The sequence below is a fragment of the Macrotis lagotis genome, chromosome 6 (assembly GCF_037893015.1).
Source record: "Macrotis lagotis isolate mMagLag1 chromosome 6, bilby.v1.9.chrom.fasta, whole genome shotgun sequence".
Classification (NCBI taxonomy): domain Eukaryota; kingdom Metazoa; phylum Chordata; class Mammalia; order Peramelemorphia; family Peramelidae; genus Macrotis; species Macrotis lagotis.
The window spans coordinates 62,678,337-62,701,763 of record NC_133663.1 but is presented as its reverse complement, the minus strand read 5'-3'; the positions used below and the strand labels follow the sequence as shown (position 1 = coordinate 62,701,763).

Below are 23,427 nucleotides of genomic sequence, written 5' to 3'. Positions count from 1 at the left end.
CATGAGAGTTACTTGGCTACATTATCACAGAACTGTCCTTAAACCAAATCATCAAAAGTCTATAGTAGGGGAGGCTAGGTGGCACCAGCCCTGGAGTCAGGAGTACCTGACTTCAAATCCAGCCTCAGACACTTAATAATTACCTAGCTGATTACTAATTCTTTAAAAAAAATAAAAAAATAATAATTACCTAGCTATGGGGCTTTGGGCAAGCCACTTAACCCCATTGTCTTGCAAAAACCTAAAAGAAAAGTCTATAGTACAAAAAAACAAATAAAAACTCAAAGGGGAAGTCTAGACAGTCAGGTCTCTCAGGTTCAGGATGCCCCCGAGCAAGTCTTGAGACTATAAATTGCATAAGAGTTACTTGGCTACATTATCACACAACTGCCATGAAACCAAAAACATCACAAGTCCTTAGTACAAAAAACAAAAACTCAAACCCTTTCTCTGAACTGAGAATATTTTGAACATGCTGCTGTTGTTGAATCAATTCAGTTGTATCTGTCTCTATAAAACCCCATCTCAGGGTTTCTTAGCAGAGATGTTGAAGTGGTTCACCATTTCATTTTACAGATGAAGAAACTGAGTCAAATAGGTTAAGTGACTTGCCCTGGATCACACAGTCAATAAATGTCTAAGGTTCAATTTGAACTCCCTTAGATGAGTCTTCCTCACTCTAGCTCCAGGTCTCTATTCACTGTGCCACCTAACTGCCCATCTGGAACATGGGAAGTTCATAATAAATATTTCATGAATGAATTAATGAACTCAATTCATAGGAGTTAGAGCATCTAAGGATACCAAACAGATATACTAAGGATTGAGAAATTTGCAGATAGCTGAAAAATAAAGATGGGTAAGATGAAGAGAGAACCAGGGCTGTGAAGGAGAAAGAGCTCCGGACTTGCAGTTACTGTGAATTAGAATTCTGGCTCTACCCCTTAGGGGTAGACCTCTCTTGGCTTTGGAGTCATCTAGAAAATGTCAGGCAAAGGTCCCTCCCTTTCAGCAAATAGCACATAAGAGCTGAAGTTCAATGTAATACCAATACTATGGTAGCTAAATAACAGAAATATGATAGCTAGATTAGCAATCCCTAAAATATTTTTGAACCCTCATATGCATAATCATAGTCCTTAGATGTATCAAAAAGTGCATACTAAAACCCCAGTCTCACAGGAACATACAGGGCCAAAGATGTAGACCTAGATGGAACAATATAGACTATCTAATGCAATTCCCTAAATTTTACAAGTGGGGAAAATGAGGCCCAGGGAGGGGATTCAAACTCAGATGCTCTCCCCCACAATATCTTCCCAGGTCTAACTTCTACTTTTTTCTACTTGGGATATTTTACTATTTTTAAACTCTACAAAAGGGAGCTAGAATTTGCTTCCTCAGGAAAGAACAGGAGAACCTGAGTTCAAATCCAGAATCTGACACTAGCTGTGTGACCCTGGGCAGTCACTTAATCCCCATTATGTCAGGGAGAAAAAAAGTGAATTTACTTCCTTACCACTTAGTAAAAATGGAATAATTAAATGTTATAAATTTGCATAGAATCTTAATATTCTATAAAGGAGACAGATATCTGAGGCTATTTAAAATCCCAACAGCTTCAGCAAAGTTCTTCCTTGCGAGCAAGGAGGAAATGTTTCAAAAGAAACCTTCAAAGGAGAAGGCTACAAAAAGGGGACTTACTTTTACTGGCAAAGAGCAGTGTTAAGAAATGTTAGAAACTTTATTTATAATCAACAATATTAATGAACATCTGAGGGCAAAAGACATCAAACTAAGCAGATTTAGATGAGGCCTTAATCCCCAATATCCTGTTATCACACTGAATTCTGGTGTAGCAAAACAAAGTAACAGAAAAAAGGAAAAAAGTGCTAAAATTCTTCTAAGATAAAATGAGAGATTAAAGCAAAAGAAAAGTTCACTTTCCTCTGACCCTACTGGCACTTTTACATTCATTACTAGTTTTAAAAAACAGAGTGAGTCAGGTTCTCTTGAGAACCAGCATATTGTCTTGAGGCATCTGACTCAAATCTTTCCAGATAGGCAGAGACCAAAAATCAATTCTAGTTCATATTTAGCAGATAGGTTAATTTGGGACAAAATAATATGACAAAACAAAGGATAGAGGACTTTTTAACTTTCCCCAGTTTTCTAGTATTTGAAAGTACAGCAAAGCTTGTCTGGATTTTTCACCTACCCCCGCCCAAAATTAGGTAGGTGAAATTTTCTATTTTCTATTATCTATATTATCAGTTACAATATAATAAACATTTATTAAATGTTGACTATGTGCCAATAGTTATATTTCAATGGGGGTATAAATAAGAAAAAGAGTTTTCAAGGATTACAATCTATTAGGGGAAAGATAATACTCAAAAGGAAACTGGCAGGTGGGGCAAGTGGGGCACTACAGGAGAGAACCCAGTGGTGGTGAAATCAAAACCAACCAGTGCAGCTGGAGGAAAATGAAGAGCAGGCAGGGCTTCTGCGATTTAAAAGAAGGTTCTGGGAGAAGTCATGTTTTTGTTAGGGGGTTTTGGTCTTATTCTGTTTTTAATTTTTCCCTGCCTCCCACCTTTAATCAAAGGGACAAAGGCAACTGAAAATACTGAAGAGATGTGAATACTAAAGCTGAAGCAAGATCACTTCCTGGTAATGAGCAGGAGGAATGAGGATATTAAGCAGCATAGCCAGTAGGAAATGAATCTGTTATGAAACTTTATCCTCCTACTAGACTATAAGCTCTATGGGGAATGTGTGCAGTTAAAAATCAAATAAACTTTTCTGAAATATTTGTTGTTCTTTTTTAAATTTGTTGTTCTTTTTTAAATATCCTCCAGGATATTTGTCTTAACTGAAATTTGGTAGTTTACCTACTATCTACCAATAGTCTACATACATCAAGCAATTAAAGGGTCTGACAAATATGCTAATAAGTGAATTAAAGACCAAAAGATGAAGATGAAAAGGAATAATGGGAAGTGGAACCAGGAAAAATTTTAAACAATGTAGTCCTAAAATAGCACAGTTAAATCTATAGCTATAGATTGGGGAAAATATCAAAATGTTGATTTTTGAGGAGTAAGGGAAAAAAGAATGGCATTGAATTAATCTCTCTAAGTAGAGAATCTAATACATTTTTTCTTTGTCAGAAAAGACAAGTGAAAATGTCTTGAAGAATATATTTAATCTATTTTTAACAGCTCTTTTTGTACTGGCAAAGAACCGAAAATTGAGGGGATGTCCATCAATTGGGGAATGGTATATGAATTATGCTATATGAATGGTATAAAGTGCTTCTGTTCAGTAAGAAATCATGACTGGAAGGACTTCAGAAAAGCCTGGAAAGACTTACATGAACTGATGCTGAGAAGTGAGCAGAACCAGAACATTGCATAATTAACAGCAACACTGTGAGATGATCAACTGTGATGGACTCAGATTTTCTCAGCAATTCAGTAATCAAGGAAAACTTTAAAAGACTTGTGATTGAAAATGCCATGCACATTTTGACTATATTAAATTAAAAAGATTTTGCACTAATAAAACTGATGCTTCCAAAATTAAAAGAGAAACAAAATCTGGGGAAAATTTTCACAGTTAGGGGTTCTGATAAAGGTCTCATTTCTAAAATAAATAGAGAATTGCATCAAATTTATAAGGTTACAAGTCATTCCATTATTGATAGTCACAGGATATGAACAGAGTTTTCAAATGAAGAAATTGAAGCTATATATAATCCTATGAAAAAATGCTCCAAATTGTTACTAATTATAGAAATGAAAATTAAAACATCTATGAGGTACGACTTCACACCTATAAGATTTGCTAAGATGACAAAAATAAAAAAAACGATCAATGTTGGAGAAATTTGGAGAGAATAGGGACATTAATGCATTCTTGGTACAATTGTAAACCGATTTAACCATTCTGAAGAGCAATATGGAACTATGCTCATACTGATCATACCCTTTGCTCCAGAAATTCCAATTCTAGGTCTCTATCCAGAAGAAATCAAAAGTTCCAAAATCTTCATAGCAGATCTTTTTGTATTGGCAAAGAATTGGAAACTGAGGGGATACTCATCAATTTGGGGAATGACTGAACAAATAATGTTATATAAATGTTATGGAATACTATTGTTCTCTAAGAAACCATGAAAGGTTGGGCTCTAAAGAAGTATGAAATGAATTACAAGAGCTGAAGCTGAGCGAAGGGAGCAGAACCAAGAACATTGTATACATTAACCACAACATTGTAAGTGGATCAACTTTGATACACACAGCTCCTCTTGGCAGTTCAGGAAACTGGCTATCCCCATCCAGAGGAAGAAAAACAAAATAAAACAAAATTCTACTGAATGTAAATCAATATTACATTCACTTTTTAAAAATTTCTGTTATATATTTCTTTCCTATCTCATGGTTTTCTTTCTTTTCCCTTAATCCTGATTTCTCGTGCCAAAATTGACTAATCTGTAAACATGTAAATTAACTGTTTATGTATAATATGTACCTGACTGTTCTCCACTGAGGGGAAGGGGGTAGAAAGGGAGGGTGGAAGGAAATTATGTAATTTAAAAATATGCATATGCATGTGGATGACTATTAAAACACTTTAATAACATTGGAAAATGTTATTGGAAATGTCATTGGAAAAACATTGGAAAACATTGGAAAACATTGGAAAACTTCCATAACATTTAACTGGGAAAAATATATAGATCTCTAGAAAGGGAAAAAAAAGAAAATGCCATCCATATCCAAAGGGAAAAAACTGTGGATTTTGAATGCAAATCAAAGCATAATGTTCACTTTTTTTTCCTTTCTTTCTTTTTTCCCCATTGGTCTGATTCTTCTTTCACAATATGACTAATATGGAAATGTGCTAAACATGATTAGGGATGTACAACCCTATATCAGATTACTCAACTACCATGAGGAGGAAAAATGTGGAACTCAAAAGCTTACAAAAAGATCAAAGTTGAAAACTATCTGTATGTAATTGGGAATAAAATAACAAAAGAAAGAAGAAAGGAAGGAAGAAAAAGGAAGAAAGAAAGAAAAAGAAAGAGAGAAAGGAAGAAAGAAAAAGAAATAAAGGAAAAGAGAGAGAGAAAGAAAGAAAGAAAAAGAGAGAAAGAAAAAGAAAGAAAGAAAAAGAAAGAGAACAAAAGAGAAAAAGAAAGAGAATGAAAGAAAGAAAAAAGAAAGAAAGAAAGAAAGAGGAAGGAAGGAAGGAAGGAAGGAAGGAAGGAAGGAAGGAAGGAAGGAAGGAAAAGAAAAAAGAGAGAGAGGAAGGAAGGAAGGAAAAGAAAGAAAAAAGAGAGAGGAGGAAGGAAGGAAAAGAAAGAAAGAAAAAAGAGAGAGAGAGGAAGGAAGGAAAAGAAAGAAAGAAAAAAAAGAGAGAGAGAGGAAGGAAGGAAAAGAAAGAAAGAAAAAAGAGAGAGAGAGGAAGGAAGGAAAAGAAAGAAAGAAAAAGAAAGAGAGGAAGGAAGGAAGGAAAAGAAAAGAAAGAAAAAAGAGAGAGAGGAAGGAAGGAAAAGAAAGGAAGGAAGGAAGGAAGGAAGGAGGGAAGGAAGGAAGGAAGGAAGAGAAAGAAAGGAAGAAAAAGAGAGAAAGAAAGGAAGAAAAAGAGAGAAAGAAAGAGAAGAGAGAGAGAGAAAGAAAGAGAAGAGAGAGAGAATGAGAAAGGAAAGAGAGAAAGAGAGAAAGAAAGAAAGAAAGAAAGATGTTAAGCAAGATGACCAGAACTAGAAAATACTGTACACCCTAAAAGCAACATAGGAGTGATTAGCAACCTTAATGGACTTGCTCATTCCATCAGCACAACAATCAGGCACAATTTTAGGATATCTGTGATGGAGAATACCACCTGTATGCAGAGAAAGAATTGTGGAGTTTGAACAAAGACCAAAGACTATTACCTTTAACTTAGAAAAAAAATTACCTTATGATGTAATTTTGTTATCTCTTGTGTTCTATTTTTTTTTTCCTTAAGGAAATGAATTCTCTCTCATCACATACAACTTAGAGCAATGTATACCATAGAAACAATGTAAAGTCCAATGGACTGTAGGGAGTGGGGGGAAGGAAGTAAGATTAGAAAAAAAAAATTGTAAAACTCAAAATAAATAAAATCTTTCTAGAAAGAAAGAAAGAGCAAGCCAAAGTTCAATTTCTAGAGTGGGCATTCTTAAGTATTTTTGTGTTGTGAATCTTTTTTGGTCAGTCTTGTAAAGGCTACAGATTCCTTCTCAGAATAATGTTTCTGAGTACACATGATTCATTCAAACACAGGATACATAGGATTGGGGGTGGCTAGGTGTCACGGTGGTTAGAAGACCCAGCCCTGGAGTCAGGAGTGCCTGAGTTCAAGTCCAGCCTCAGACACTTAATAATTACATTTGCCTTGGAAAAAGCTAATTAAAAAAAGATACATAGGATTGCAAAGGAAACTAATAAAACTATCAAAATAATTTTAAAAATAAGTTCATAAGCACATTAATACACCCCATCTCCTAGAGGTTTGATTTATAATTTACAATAGTTGCCTGACCAACAACTAATTTTAAAAAAAATTTTTTGCTTGAGTACATTTTAATTAAACTCAATTAATTTAATTAAACTCAATTAATTTAATTAAATTCAAACTGATGTAAAAACATCAGTATTTAATGGTTAGAGATAATTCTTTTGGATAGGAAGAAGGAAAGAATTTTAAAATAGATATTTTCATTCTTAAAGTAGTTTGCAATTATATGTGTATATACACATAGACACACACACACACACACTTATTTTAAATTATGTTATTGGGCCTCAGACACTTTTGAACTGTGTGACCCTGAGCAAGTCACCTAATCCTATTGATATCAGGATCAGCTCTAAAAATAAGTTGGAAAAGGAATTAGAAAACCATTCCAGCATCTTTGTCAAGGAAACCCCAAAAGGGGTTACAAAGAGATGAATACAACTGAAATGACCAAATAACCAAAAAACTTTATTTAGAAGAGCTATGCATGTCAAAAACTATAAGATTTCTTGAAAAAACATTAACTGAGATAACTTTTCAACTACTCATGGTTAGCAACATCAAACAAGGCATACAAAGGGAAGAATACTAATTACAAAGTTGTCTGTCATAGCTATGAAAGAAAATCCAAGCTGAGTCCCAAGTGAATGGGGTCTTAACTTTTCAGACAGTATGGAGCTGATTGAATCAAGATCCAAAATACTGTAGAGTCCCCTAAATGAGATCCATGCTCACACACAAAATTTTGGCCTAATTATACAAAATGGAAAAAAAGCAAGTGGAGACAAATTGTCTATTTTTCAGACTATGAAATGAGATCATATAGACAGCTCACAACATAGTCTATTAGTCTCAGTATATTTTGGTCTACATTTTGGACATGAAGATAGAAAATAAAATGGGGCAAGTACTGAATAGGAGGGAAAGGGAAGGATAAATTACTTTTTGAAAACTACAGACCTTTTAATGATCCCAACCTTCTCTTGAAAACAGGGCCCATCTTCTCAATATCAATTTTTTGTTTTTGGTGGGGGGGGTTTTTGCAAAGCAACAGGGTTAAGTGACTTGCCCAAGGTCACACAGAGCTAGGTAATTATTAAGTGTCTGAGGCCAAATTTAAACTCAGGTCTTCCTGACTCCAGGGCCAGTGTTCTATCCACTGTGTGATCCATTGCACCACCCAGTTGCCCCTCAACATCATTATTTATTCAATGAGGCTTCAAGTCTTTTAGAAATTAAAGTTACAAATCAGTGGAAAAAAGCAAAGGAGAAGTATGTGGGAATTAAAAACGTTGTAATGGGGCGGCTAGGTGGTGCAGTGGAGGGGCGGCTAGGTGGTGCAATGGATAAAGCACCGGCCCTGGAGTCAGGAGTACCTGGGTTCAAATCCGGTCTCAGACACTTAATAATTACCTAGCTGTATGGCCTTGAGTGAGCCACTTAACCCCATTTGCCTTGCAAAAAAAAAAAAAACCTGTAATGTATTACACAAAAAAAGCATTATAAAGTAGAACATGCATAGAAGATAACATATAAGAGCTACGTTATGAGTGAAAAAGAAGATGGGCTCTTCATATTGAAAGAGTAAATGAAAACTGTTGAAGAGGCCATTAGTAGCCACCAATGTCAAAAAAGACAACTACTTTTATCACTCTGAATGGTCCTCCTGTGGAAAATATATGGAGAACATTAAGAATTACTGTATAAAAAAAAGAATTAAAGTATACAATGAGAACATATGAATGGCTTGCTCTTCACACCATTGGAGGAAGGAACCACATCAATAAGCTCACATGGTTGCTTTGAAGGTCAAGAAATATAAAATATGACAACTATGTAAACATGAGTTATTGTTATTTATGGTCAGCAAAGAGTAAGCACAGTCCAATCTTATAATATCTTCATTTCTCAGTCAGATGTGGATTACACTGTGGTATTATGTATTATGAAGAAAAGCAGAACATTTGGGGAGATATTCCAAGTCTATGAGCTACAAGGAGAATGAGAGAAGGGAGGGATGTGTTTAATGGACAAGAAATCCTCTATTTCACAAAAAAAGATAGAATCTAATTATGTTATACCTACAAATTTTTCTCCCATAACTTTTAACTAGAGTTACAAGGGCCAATCAATGCAATTATATGAATGGAAATTTGTCCTATATTACTTCTTCAAACCTCAAAAGGCACAAGAAGATGTGGGAAAGTAATATCAAGCAGCTTCTCTCAAGCTTTCAGAGAGCGAGGACAACCCTAGGAGACCTGCTATGGACAATGCTGTCCATATCCAGAGAAAGAAAAAAAAAATCTACTCAGCATGAATGAACACTACATTCACTTTTTAAAAAGTTTCTCTTCTGCTTTTCTTTCCTATCTCATGGCTTTCTTTCATTTACCTTAATCCTAATTCCTCATATAGAAAAGGACTAATCTGAAGCATATTAAACACAAATGTGTATGTACAATATTCACCAGACTGTTCAGAGCTGAGAGGAGAGGGGTGGGAAGGGAGAGTGGAAGGAAGTTATATGACTTAAAAATAGACATATGCATGTGGATGAACTATCTACAGGAGATAATTTTATCTTACTACTAGCCATAGCAGTGGTTAAATCAATAAACATTTATTAAATATAAGCAGCTTAAAATAGTAGGTTCAACTATTGTTCTATTAGAAACTAGGAGGGATGGGTAATTCAGGGAAGCTTGGAAGGATTTGCATGAACTGATGCTGAGTGAGATGAGCAGAACCAGAAGAACATTGTACACCCTAACAGCAACATGGGGGCAGTGATCAATCTTGATGGACTTGCTCATTACAACAGTGTAACAATCAGGGACAATTTTGGGATATCTGCAATGGAGAATATCATCTGTATCCAGAGAAAGAATTGTGGAGTTTGAACAAAGACCAAAGACCTTTAATATAAAAAAAAGTTATCTTGCTATGTAATTTTCCTAACGCTTATACTTTATTTTTCTTTCTTAACGATATGATTTCTCTCTCATTACATTCAACTGAGATCAATGCATACCATGGAAACAATTTAAAGACTAACATTCTGACTTCTGTGGGGGTTGGGGGAGGGAAGCAAGATTAGGGGGAAAATTATAAAACTCAAAACAAATAAAATCTTTCTTCTATAAAATAAAATAAAATAGGTTCAGAAACAAGAAAAAATGATGGTGTTTTCTTTCAAGTATTTTTTGAGGGTGGGGGCAAGGCAATGGGGTTAGGTAACTAGCCCAAGGTCACACAATTAATAAGTATTGTGTCCAAGGTTGGATTTGAACTCAAGTCCTCCTGTCTCCAGAAACAGTGTTCTATCTATTGCACCCCCTAGCCTCCCCATCAAGTATTTCTAGCAATAAATATTTAACTTTGCTTTGTGATTGAACATTAAGGAGATAATTTTTATTTGTAAAGCTCTTTCTTTTAGCAAACATACATAGAAATTCTATAACCATTTTCCATCACTAAACTGAAAGTATTCATCAATCAAATAATAATAGAACTTATGTTCAAAGAATGCTGTAAGGATAAAATGAAGTAATAAATGTAAAGTATCTGATCCTTAACAACTGCTAAATATATATTATCCAGGATTATCATGATGGCAACTGATTGGATATTTTCAATGAGAATGAAAGGTTGAGAAAGACACTAGAGATTGTAAACATGGGTAACTGCCCTCCTTGATAATAGAAAAGTCAGGAAGAGGAATGGATTTAGGGGGATAACAAGTTCCAAAATACTTATACTACTTGGGGCAGCTAGGTGGCGTAATGGATAAAGCACCGATCTCAGACACTTAATAATTACCTAGCTGTGTGGCCTTGGGAAAGCCACTTAACCCCATTTGCCTTGCAAAAACCTAAAAAAACAAAACAAAACAAAATACTTATACTACTTGCACAGGAGCAGTTAGGTGGTGTCACAGGCCAATCTGGAGTCAGGAAAACCTGAGCTCAAATTTGGTCTCCAACATTTACCAGCTGTGTGATCCTGAGCAAGTCATTTAGCCCTGTTTGCCTCAGTTTCCTCATCCATAAAATGAGAAGGAAATGACTAACCACTCTCTAGAACCACTGCCAAAAAACCCTAAATGAGGTCATAATGAGTCAGAAATGACTGAACAACTTGTGCATAAGCCTATTATATGAGGACTACAAGGTTACCAGCTTAAATGTAAGCTAGAATGTATGACCCCTGGATTTATCTGACATTTTCAAAGAGGAGAAAATGAAAAAAAAATAGAAGGGGGAGAAGAATTATGCTTGAAGGATTTTGGTAATTTTTATGCATATAACAAAGTAAAACTTACATTTCCAAAATACTTGTCTAGTAATTCCACATAACGATGTACAATCTCTAGAGTCAACAGTTCATTGTCCTGATTTTCTACTGCACAGCAAAAATATAAGCTAGCATATCTAGAATAGAGAGAGAAAGGAAATTAGAATTCATTGAAATATAGAACAACTTAGAGATATTTCCTCCCAATAAATTTTGGCAAGTCATATATTTTACTTCCTTTCCAAGGAACTTTTCCCTCATAATCAAAGAACTGTTTATTCAGCAACTGTCCTTCCATTAGCCAGATACAACAAAATCTGAATCATAGAGTCAAGTGTCATAGTGGATATATACTGGAATTCAAATCCTGGATGAGCCATGCAATGATCCTGGGCAAATCACTTGATCCTTCTTGGCCTCCCTTCCCCCCATCTCTAAAATGAGGCGGTTGTATCAGATGGTCTCTAACATTCTATGATAGTGTTGAAATGTCATCCTTCAGACTGAAAACTGTTTCCACTAGTAATGACTATGTTTCTGTTTTACACAACTGTATCCATTATGAATGAACCTAAGGTCTCTGGTAGGTTGGTTAAATGAAGTAAATCTAAAGCAATTCGTTGAGCACTTCTCTGCTCCAGAAACCTAAGTCTATAAAACACCCAAATTCAACTTGCAGAAAACAGCTGAACATGTAATTCTTACATTAAGTAACCTGAGCTTAACCTTTCTCCATGCTGCATATGTCTTATCTGTAAAAATAAAGCAGTCCAACTTAGATAAGCTCAAAGGTTCCACCTAGCACCAATATTGGTTCAGAGAATGTAAAAATATATTAGAGAGCTCAGGGGAATGACTTATTATCCTCTTTGGAAACTATAGATAGGTACTAGGCTACTTGTGACTGGGTAATAAGATAGGGAAGCAGAAGATAACAGGATTTTATTCTTTTATTTTTATTCTTCCCTAAGAATGAGTCTCTTCTGGGGAGGCTAGGTGGCGCAGTGGATAAAGCACCGGCCCTGGAGTCAGGAGTACCTGAGTTCAAATCCAGTCTCAGACATTTAATAATTACCTAGCTGTGTGGCCTTGGGCAAGCCACTTAACACCATTTGCCTTGCAAAAGCCTAAAAAATAAAAATAAAAAAAAAAAGAATGAGTCTCTTCAGAAGAAGTTGACTACTTACAATTCTGATCTTGATAGGGCAAGCTATACGGAAGTGAAAAGTCAAATTCTACTTGACAGTGTTTTTAAAAATGAACCAAAAAAAGTTGCAATGGGGCACATTTTGGTTCAATATAAAGAAATTTTCCTAAGCATTAGAGCTTTCCTCAAAGTGGAATGGGCTGCCTCAGTAGATAATGAGTTATTCAGTTCTCCAAAAAAAAAGGCTAGATAAGTATATTCTAGTGCCAATTTTTGTTCAGTTGTTGGCTGCACTTGATTCTCTAAATTTCTTTATAACTCTTGATATGTTGGAATTCTTTGAGGCGCAGGTCTCTCAGCTCTCAGGCCTTACCTGATAATTAAATCATTAAATATTTGTTCTCCTCCTGAGTTAACTCTTATTGCCCATTCTATCTCTTCTCAAACATCTCAGATATCCTAATCGCTCCTTAGATTTTCAAGGTTATTTGCAAGCAATTGGACTATCATTCTTTCTAAATGTATAAGAAAAGTCTATATTATTATAAGGGAAAAGAAAATTGAGTTGGAAGATTAGAGATATAAGATTGAATCTTAGTTCTGCCACTGCCTAGACATGTTACCTAGAACAAGTTACCCTCTCTAGTCATCATTTTCCTCACTTCTAAAATGAGGGGAACTAAAAGATCTTTAGCATTCTCTCTAACTAAATTCTGTAACTCAATTTGGGACTTGACTAATTCTTGTTTTACTGTGTTTGGGACACAAAGTGGAACAGGTTTGGAGAATTGGGTAATTTTCAGTTTAAGAAAATATTAAAATCATGACCAAAACCCCAAAGTTCTCATTAAGTTACTCACACCTTTTATAAACAATTTTTAGATCCTTCCAGTCAACAAAACTGCTCATCTTTTGACCACGAGACAGAATCATCTGTACAATTTCTCGGGTGATCTTTTTTCTCTCTTTATCGGGGAGTGTAGTATACCACTTCTGCAGTCTTAATTTCCCTTGTCGACTGAACAGCAATATGAAATGGATCTGGAAAAAAAATAAAGCACAGGGGTAATGACAAATTCTCAACAGTAGCCAATCTATAGAAAGTAAAATTCATGTGAAATTCTTCCAGTAATCAAAAGATGGAAAAAAATATTTGTTATTATGTGTGTATATATAGATATATATAGATATATACTTATTATGTTATTATGTGTACATATATATATACTTGTCTGTCATTTCAACATAGTACCTCACTTCAAAAACAGTTCTTTACATATCAGGAAAAAAAAATCTCATGTTTTTTAATTCATGGAAGGGGTCCCCAGTATTTGTTTGTTTCCTGTTGAAAGCCCCTAGTAACCCACTGACTATGAGGGGAAACAAGTTAATTAAGATAATATACAAATAAAAAGCACTTCCCTTTCTGAATGTTTTCAAGAGAGAAGTAAAAAAAGTTCAACTAATCTTTTTTAATTAAGAATATAAAATAAGGGGCAGCTAGGTGGCAGTGGATAAAGCACCGGCCCTGGAGTCAGGAGTATGTGGGTTCAAATCTGGTCTCAGACACTTAATAATTAATTACCTAGCTGTGTGGCCTTGGGCAAGCCACTTAAGCCCATTTGCCTTGCAAAAACCTAAAAAAAAAAAAAAGAATATAAAATATAATTCAGTAAGTAAAAGAAAAAGTATGTTTCAGTTTCATATGTTGCTAAGGTCAAGAAGGTTGGAAAAGAGAGATGTGGAGAAAAGAAGAGGGAAAAGGTAGTGAAGGAATCAAACAAGGAACAGCAAGGAGAAACAAAAAGTCCTATGTGTTATTTGAAGGTAGTATCCTACTTTTTATTTGAGTTGTAAATATCAAGGTTAGTTCTTATATTACCATATTCTGATTTTAAGTAATTTTAAAATAGAAGTAGAAATAAAAATAACAGAAAATAAAATATATTTTTTCAAGTAAGTTTTATGGTGGTTTATTTTAAATTAGGTTTTTTTAATGGATCCCTCTCTCCCCAATTCTAATAGATTTGATAAAAACCTATATATTTTTCTTTTGAAAAGGGGTATCGTGATCTCTTTGGCAATCTTCTAAAGAAGTCTTCTTAGAATAATATTTATTACCTGCATTCATTATTGAAAGAAATACTAAATTCCAATTAGTGAAAACAAAGATGTAATTTTTTTTTTCCCTATCCAAGTTCACAGAGCAGCTAGGGGGCTCAGAGGATAGTGTCAGGCCTAAAATCAGAAAGATCAGAACTTCATGAGTTCCAATCCAGTCTCAGACTCTTGCTGTAAGAGCCTGGGCAAGTCACTTAAATCTGTTTGCCTCAGTTTCCTCATCTGAAAAATGAGTTGCAGAAATAGCAAATCAGGGCAGCTAGGTGGCGTAGTGGATAAAGCACCGGCCTTGGATTCAGGAGTACCTGGGTTCAAATCTGGTCTCAGACACTTAATAATTACCTAGCTGTGTGGCCTTGGGCAAGCCACTTAACCCCATTTGCCTTGCAAAAAAAAAAAAAGACTGGAAAAAAAAAAGAAATAGCAAATCACTCTAGCACCACTGCCAAGAAAACCCTAAATGGTGACACAAAGAAATGAACATGACTAAATGTTTATAAAAGATCTCTTAGCCTAGGTGACGGGAACATTCAGAAGAAAGCAAAGAGTTACAAGAATTATAAAACCATAATTTTTTGTAATTATTTAGGGCAGCTAGGTGGCGCAGTGATAAGGATTCCTGAAATCAGGAATCTGGTCTCTGACACTTACTAGCTGTGTGACCCTGGATGAGTCACTCAACCTGTTTGCCTCAGTTTCCTCATCTGTAAAATGAGCTGGAGAAGGAAATGGCTAATAACTCTAGTATCTCTGCCAAGAAAATCCCAAAAGGATTATGAAGAGTCAGACATGACTGAACAACAAAATGCCATTATTTTCATTGCACGTACCTTTCCCCCCATCAATATGATATAATGCATAGTCCACTGAACTTTGACATAGGTTCAAATCCTGTCTCAGATACTAGTCTTGTCACCTATAAAATGAAGGAGTTGGAATTTGATGCCTTTGAGGCCAATTCTAAATCTATGGTCCTATGATTTCATTTTAGGGTTTTGATCTTCTTTCAAGTTAGTTAAATCAATAAAAATCTGCATGTTAACAGCATCAAAAGATATAAAGGAGTTCATCAGTTTAAGACTCCCCCCCACCCCGCCACATGGTTATCTGCTCAAAGCAATTACATAGAATTTATCCATAACAAGATTAAATTTTGACAACAATTCAATTCTTGGGTTTCACTTGTATTTTGATTAAAATTTTTTCATTTTGCTCAGAAATATTTTCCTGTCATCACCTGTAAAATGAAAAGACTTATTATTAGAGAAAACAAAACTTCAGGGAAACTCTGAGTGGAATATAATTGGAGAAAGGGATTATCATTCTACTGGAAACCATGACATTGGTTTTAAGGTTTGGGAGAAATGTCTGGAGATGGAAAGTTACTGAAGATTGAAAGTTATATTCATTTCTTATCTATTTTTAAAGGTTCTGAACATTTTATATCTTAGACCCCAAGCCCCATTTGGCAGTTAGGTGAAACCAATGGAACCCCCTTTTAGGATGTGTTAAAATATATGAAAATTGGATTACAAAGAAAAAACAAGCAATATTGAAATATAATTACAGAACTATTTTTTTAAGTACCCCAGCTCTAAAAAGATTATAGAGGAAAAGGTTAGTATGGCATCCATTTTGTAAACAATTGCAAAAATAAATAAAACACTATGCATTATATCATACTGATGGGGGGAGAAGATACTGTGCAACAAAAATAATGACATTTTGTTGTTTAGTCATTTCAGTCATGTATGATTCTTCATTATCCTATTTGGGATTTTCCTGGCAGAGATATTGAAGTGGTTTGCCATTTCCTTCTCCAGTTCATTTTACAGATGGGGAAACTGAGGCAAGCAGGATGTGTGACTCACCCAGAGTCACATAGCTATTAAGTGTCAGATACCAGATTTAAACTCAGGTCTTCCTGATTCCATCATTCTCCTGGAGACAAAAGGAAATAAATTCTTATCCAGGTTTTTTTTTTATGAAATATTTGCTTTATTTAAGACAAATCATTTTGTCGCTGGGCTCTGGGTGCTTACCTCATAAAATGAGGAAGTTAGACTAGATAATCTATAAGAGCTTTTTGCCCAAAAGTCCAGAAGTCTAAAACCAAGCTCTAGAGTTTGCTCATCTTTCCATTCTCTTGATCATATTTATGATATGCAGGGGAGAAAAAAGGGAATTAATGATATCTGTTTAGAACTTGGGGCTGAAAAAAAATAAACAACTTTTTTTTAACTCTTAAAAGTTGGTCAGGTATGTACCATAAAAACAGATTCTATGGGGCGGCTAGGTGGCACAGTGGATACAGCACAGGCCCTGGAGACAGGAGGACCTGAGTTCAAATCCAGCCTCAGACACTTAATAATTACCTAGCTGTGTGGCCTTGGGCAAGTCACTTAACCCCATTTGCCTTGCAAAAACCTAAAAAAAAAAACAGATTCTACAACCTTGGTTAGTAGCCAATCTCATGTTTTATAGGTTGGCAATCTCATTGCTCATCTAAATTTCTCATGATGTAATTTAAGGCAATTTCTCTAGGCTTTGTCCCCAGGAAATATATAAAATAATTTTTCACTTATCTTGATGTAACTCACCCTTCTAAAGAGAGTGACATGAATAAGTCTGACCTCAATTTTCTCTTCTAGATAAAATCATACCAGCTCTTGCAACTTCACCTCATGAGTCTCTTCCTAGACCCTCTGCAAATCTATGGTGTTTTTTTATATTTTGAGATAAGAAATAAAATGTTTTTAACTAATTTTTATACATAGTATAGCATATTAACAGAAATGTTTATCTTAACCAAAATATATTCAAAAAGAAAAAATGATTAGAAAGCACAAGCAGTAAATCATAAGGGGATGAAAAAGAAAAATTTGTTCCATATTGAAATTTGTTTGCTATTTATGCTATAGAATATAAGCAACAAAATGGAATTGTGGGTATGCAATCTGGTCCAAAAAGAAATAAATGTGAACTCTATTGAAATCTTTTAATTCTTCAGACAATTAGGAAGCTACTTACTCAACTGAAAGATCATTTACAAAATGGACCCTAGTGATCAGAACATTAGGGGAACTCCATATTCATCAATTCAGTAGAGAAATGCAATCTCCATTCTGAAAATCTAGCTGGGGAGAGAAATATTTTAAATATTTCTCAAATACATAAACATTTTTTAACATTCACTTTTTAAAATTGAGTTACAAATTCTCTTTCTCCCCAGGAAAAGGCAAGCAATATAAAATCAATTATACAAGAGAAGTGATGTAAAACATATTTACATTCGTTATGTTGCAATTGAAAACACATCAAGAAAGAAGACAAAGAAAAGGAGAGGAAGGAAGGAAGGAAGGAAGGAAGGAAGGAAGGAAGGAAGGAAGTTTAAAAAGTATGCTTCAATCTGAGTAGATAGCATTTTTCTTTATGAGTCCTTTGGAATTTTGGATCACTGTCTTGAGAAAAGCTAAGTCTTTCACAGCTAATCATCCTTTATAACAATGGGATTACAGGGTACAATGTTCTCCTGGTTCCACTCACTTCACTTTACATCAATTTGTGCAAGTCTTCCAAGCTTACTTCATTTTCTCTGTTATCACTCTAGGTTTACTACATTGCTCAGAATAACTTGTCAATTATTTTGGCACAGCAATGTTCCATTACATTCAGGTACCAAGATTCATTTAGACATTCCTCCAATTGATAGACATTGTCTTTGTTTCCAGATCTTGAGGTACCAAACTTTCATCAATAATTTATTCTTTTTTGGCCAGTGCAACTCAGAAGACCATTTACTCATGAAAATACTTTATTAAGGTAGACAAAAAGGTGCTTTGATCAATGTTAATGAAGGAAGCACAAAAACTTAGGAAGCCACAGCTTGCATATCTCTAGTGAAGTAATCAAAGATAAGGATTATTTTCATAAAATTCACTTCCTGGGCGTCACTTAACCCCATTGCATTATATAAGAAAATTAAAAATAAAATAAAATTCACTTCTTTATTTTAAATGCAAAGCTGTATTAACACTAAATTAAGTTAAATTTACTCTAATACTAAAACAAAATTGCTTTTAACTTGCAGAAATTATTCAGAATTAATTTCATGAAATCTCACAAAAAATAATGAATATTCTTTTGGGTTTCACCACAGTAAAATACTCCTTAGGTCAGTCTACTTTGCCCAAATTCATTTAGGTGTATAACTGAACCAAAACCTCTTTAAAGGGAAACCACTGCTATTATTGGCAACTTGAAAAGGCACAGGTAAAAGTTAGATGATCTGCCATCTTAAGCACACTCAAGGACAGTATATTAGAATTGTTTTGGCCTTGAGTGTCTCCATTAGTTCCTGGACCAAATTAGATCCTAATCCTGGTTGCACAATAGTAGTGCAGAATCAATTCTATTTCTATGGCATCAGGATTAAGTCTTTCTAGAACATCAACTCTATGGCTACCACTGATAGAAATAAACTTTCAGGAAAGCCATAGGCTAGATTAATACCAATTTGAACCCCATAATGTTAAAATAGAAACTGAGCTAACCTCCAGAATGCAGGAAGTAGAATAGCAATTCTACAACTTTCTGAATTTAACTGATTGTGACATTGGACCACCGTGACCTCACCTACAGAAGACTGGTCTGAAAAAATGACCTTCGTGAATGGGAGAGAGGATAAGGAATCTTATCTATTAAACATTTACCTGCCTCCATTGATTTCATGTTGTATACACTCTCTTTAAAAGACTAATAATATATCAGTCACCATATTGCCAGCTTCAATGTACAAGAATCTTCATCAGAACAGGAATAATTAATCGGGAATTGATTATTATGTATTGAAATTATGCATTAAAATGCATGATGAGGGAGGCAGCTAGGTGGTGCAGTAGAGCACTGGCCCTGGCATCAGGAGGACCTGAGTTCAAATCTAGCCTCAGATAGTTAATAATTGCCTAGCTGTGTGACCTTGGCAAATCATTTAACCCCATTGCCTTAAACAAACATTTCAAAAATAAATAAATAAAATACATAATGATATGTGTGTGCATATATGAGGGGTTAAATGATTAAGAATCTACACTGAAGTTGATGAAAAAAGACAAACAGGAATATTTAAGAGTCAGGCAAGGCCAAAAATATGAAATGATAAGGTACCAAATGAATGATACTTTTAAGGGCCCAAGTGCTTTCAGTTCAAAGAGTAGATGGATTTATGCTAAAGTGATCAGGAAAGGATTGCTAGAGGAATCATAAACTCCTCAAACCCACAACTCCCTCAGTGGCAGTTTCCTATATACATTTAAAGAATGAGGAACAAGATTAAGTAACTTTGATAACATTGCCCAGCCCTCCACAAGAGAAGCTGCTATCTCTCCAGGCTTTTACAGAAGGAAGCTAAGCTATGCCTTAAAGGGCAAGGAGGACTAAAGAGGCAAAAAGAAGGAAGAGAGAGAGAGAGAGAGAGAGAGAGAGAGAGAGAGAGAGAGAGAGAGAGAGTATGCTATAAGGTGTCTGTGAGAGTCATATAGGTGAGAACCCAGCAGCCAATAGCTGCAATGGATAGAACAACAGACCTGAAATCAGGAAGATTTGAATTTAAATCCAGACTCAGACAATTACTATCTGGGTGTGTGTGTATGTGATACTGGGTAGGTCACTTAACCCTTTTTATTTCAGTTTCCTCATTTGTAAAATGAGCTGGAGAAGGAAATGGCAAACCACTCCAGTATTTCTGCCAAGAAAACTCCACTTGAGGCCATGAAGAGTCAAGTCAGATATTGCTGAAGAAAAGTGAGAATACAAATGATGGACAATGGACAGTCACCCAATGGCAATGACTATAAAATGAATTTCTTTAAACCCAATCCTATTTTATGACTTGCTTCTGTGTGAGATGATGACCACAGGAATCAAGAGTTTGGAATCTGAGTCAGAGAGCAGAAGCTTTTTTTTTTATTCCTTCCCATGAGAAGGGGATACATCCAGCTGTTGCTCAAACAGCCCTCAGCCAGGAGAGAGAGAATCAAAAATAGAAGCTCACAGGTTTCTTTTAATCCAATACTAATCCTCTCTCTAAATTCTGTCTTATCCCACCATTGGCTAATGAGACAAGTTCACAGTCTTTATACTACTACAACCCAATCAATGCAAAGCAAATTTAACCCTCATTATCCTAATTATTCATAACTAATTTCTATCCTATTGGAAAATTAATTAAATTAAATTTTTTTTTAGGTTTTTGCAAGGCAAATGGGGTTAAGTGGCTGGCCCAGGGCCACACAGCTAGGTAATTATTAAGTGTCTGAGGCCTGATTTGAACCCAGGTACTCCTGACTCCAGGGCCGCTGTTCTATCCACTGCGCCACCTAGCCACCCCCATAATTAATATTTTTTAACAAACAGCAATACTGTAAGATGATTAACTGTGATAAACAGCAGTTCAGTGATCAAGGACAATTTTTTTAAAGATTTTATTTGAGTTTGGAGTTTTACAATTTTTCCCCCAATCTTACTTCCCTCCCCCCACCCACGGAAAGCAATCTGTCAGACTTTATTTTGTTTCCATGTTGTCCATTGATCCAAATTGAGTGTGATGAGAGAGGAAATCATATCCTTAAGGAAGAAACAAAAAGTATAAGAGATAACAAGATCAGACAATAAGATATCTCGTTTTTGGGGGGTTTTTTTGGCTAAATTAAAAGGAATAGTCCTTGAAATTTGTCCAAACTCCGCGGCTCTTTATCTGGATACACAGATGGTATTCTCCATTGCAGACAGCCCCAAATTGTCCCTGGTTGTTGCACTGATGAAACGAACAAGTCCATCAAGGTAGAACATCACTCCCATGTTGCTGTTAGGGTGTACAATGTTTTCCTGGTTCTGCTCATCTCACTCAGCATCAGTTCATGCAAATCCCTCCAGACTTCCCTGAATTTCCATCCCTCCTGGTTTCTAATAGAACAATAGTGTTCCATGACATACATATACCACAGTTTGCTAAGCCATTTCCCCAATTGAAGGACATTTACTTAATTTCCAATTCTCTGCCACCACAAACAGGACTGCTATGAATATTTTTGTACAAGTGATGTTTTTACCCTTTTTCATCATCTTTTCAGGGTACAGATGCAGTAGTGGTATTGCTGGATCAAGGGGTATGCTCATTTTTGTTGCCCTTTGGGTGTAGCTCCAAATTTCTCTCCAGAAAGGTTGGATGAGTTCACATCTCCACCAAAAATGTATTAGTGTTCCAGATTTCCCACAACCCTTCCAACAATGATCATTATTCCTTTCTGGTCATATAGGCCAGTCTGAGAGGTGTGAGGTGGTACCTCAGAGAAGCTTTGGTTTGCATTTCTCTAATAATTAATGATTTAGAGCCATTTTTCATATGGCTATGGATTGCCCTGGGTGGGAGGGGGAGAAGAGGGGAAAAATATGAATGTAGAAACAAGGGACTGGAAGATCATCTGATTCTATATCCCCAACCCCCAGACCTCAATTACCCATCCATTTCTTTTGGGCAGAAAGTTGTCCAGTATCATCCAAAAGAATTTTCCAAGATGTGTACTCCAGAATACACTCCAAACTGAATATTCCTTAAGTACATGATTTCAAGTTATTAGAAAAGCCATTTATCAATGTTTTGAATTAAGACAAGCTATCTTTTAGCAAGATAATGAATTATCTATTCAGAAATTATTAAGTTAAAGATAATCTTCCTTTAAAGTAAGAGTGAGCGTGAGATCATGCATATGAACATGAGCGTGCACGTGTATGTGTATGTGTATGTGTGTGTGTGTGTGTGTGTGTGTGTGTGTGTGTGTGTGACAACTAGGTGGCAAAGAGGAAGTAAAGCACCCAGGCCTGGAAGTCAGAAAGACCTGAGTTCAAATCCAACCTCAGACACTTAGCCTTGAAGCCCTGTGTAAGTTATCTCACCCTATTTGCCTCAGTTTCCTCATATGTAAAATGAATTGGAAAAGGAAATGCCAAACCACTCCAATATCTTTGCCAAGAAAACCCCAAATGGAGTCACACAGAAGTGAAACAACTGAAAAAACAACAATTTACTTTTTACCTTTGAAATTATTTTAATAAGAAACCTTAGAAACCTCAATTTATGTGCCATGGTAATATGAGTGCTGTGGCTCCTGTCACTCACCTTTCTACCTCTTTTGTTGCTCTATCTGGAATGCCCTCTCAGGTTTCAGGGAACTGATGCTTTCCTTTTGCTAACCTCTAATTGATATTTCCTTCATTTATGAATGTAGGCAAACAAAGATTATTCTGAAAAGGCTTCACCAGACTGCCAGAGGTCTAAGAAATAAAAAAATCTCAAGAACTACCCTGCTCTAGAGTCACTGGGACTCAGGACTTAACAGGACTATTGCCTTAATTTACACGAGGAAATTGTGATCCTAATTTATAGGGCATCACATTCCTGGCTGTTGTTGTGGTTCACTCCTTTCAGCCTGCCCAACTCTTTGTAACCCTTTTTGGAGTTTTCTTGGCAGAGATACTAGAGTGGTCTATCATTGCCTTCTCCAGCTCATTTGACAGATGAGGAAACTGACAGGAGCAAGGATAAATAAGGGACTTGTCCAGGGTCTCATTGTAGCCACTGGCTACTTGAGGTTGGTTCTGCCTATGAGGAATCATTATTCAGACTCAGGAAAGCAAGGGTGGAAATAAAGCAAAAATTTATTTTAAAAGGTTACAAGATATAGGAAGGGATAGGTAGAGAGAGAGGGAGAGATAAAACAACAGCCAAGCAGCATTGGCTGGACCACACAGGTCAGAAGATCGTGCCCTGAGCTGCAGTCCAAACCAGGTTTTTATGTGTTGCCCCTCATCCAGAAGGCAAAAGGTGAACTCCCTTTCTCTTACTGGACCAGGAATCAGGTAGAGTGAAGCCAAATTTTACATTAAACAATCAATGGTACAACAAGAATGGGGGGAGGGGGTCTCAACCCAAGCAGCCTTTAAGATTACAAATTGTTTCTACTCAATTTACATCTCAAAAGTAGGTGGTAGGCAGTTTACATCTCTATCCAATTTCTGCATTCACAATTCTCTTTTCCCTGCATCATCATTACTAGTTTCTGAGGCTGGATTTAGTCTGAGGCTGGATTTGAATTCAAGCTCAATGTATGGCATGGAAAATGTATCATGGTACATTTAATAAATTTATTTAACTTAATAAATACTTGTACTGACTCACACTGGTTTCCATGAGAAGAAAAAGATGTTATTCATGTTTAGTACAGAGGCTCCACATAGTAAGTACTCAATAA

General features: G+C 35.6%; 1 protein-coding gene across 1 annotated transcript in view; it reads right to left on the bottom strand.

Annotated features, from left to right (window-relative positions):
* AP1S3 (adaptor related protein complex 1 subunit sigma 3) overlaps positions 1-23,427 on the bottom strand; it is an 88,260-nt gene that overhangs the window by 11,834 nt on the left and 52,999 nt on the right. The window contains exons 2-3 of the mRNA XM_074191266.1: positions 12,861-13,039; positions 10,880-10,988 (exon numbers count right to left, since the gene is read on the bottom strand). Coding sequence (XP_074047367.1) covers positions 10,880-10,988; positions 12,861-13,039 — 288 coding nt within the window. The remainder of the gene's footprint in view (positions 1-10,879; positions 10,989-12,860; positions 13,040-23,427) is intronic.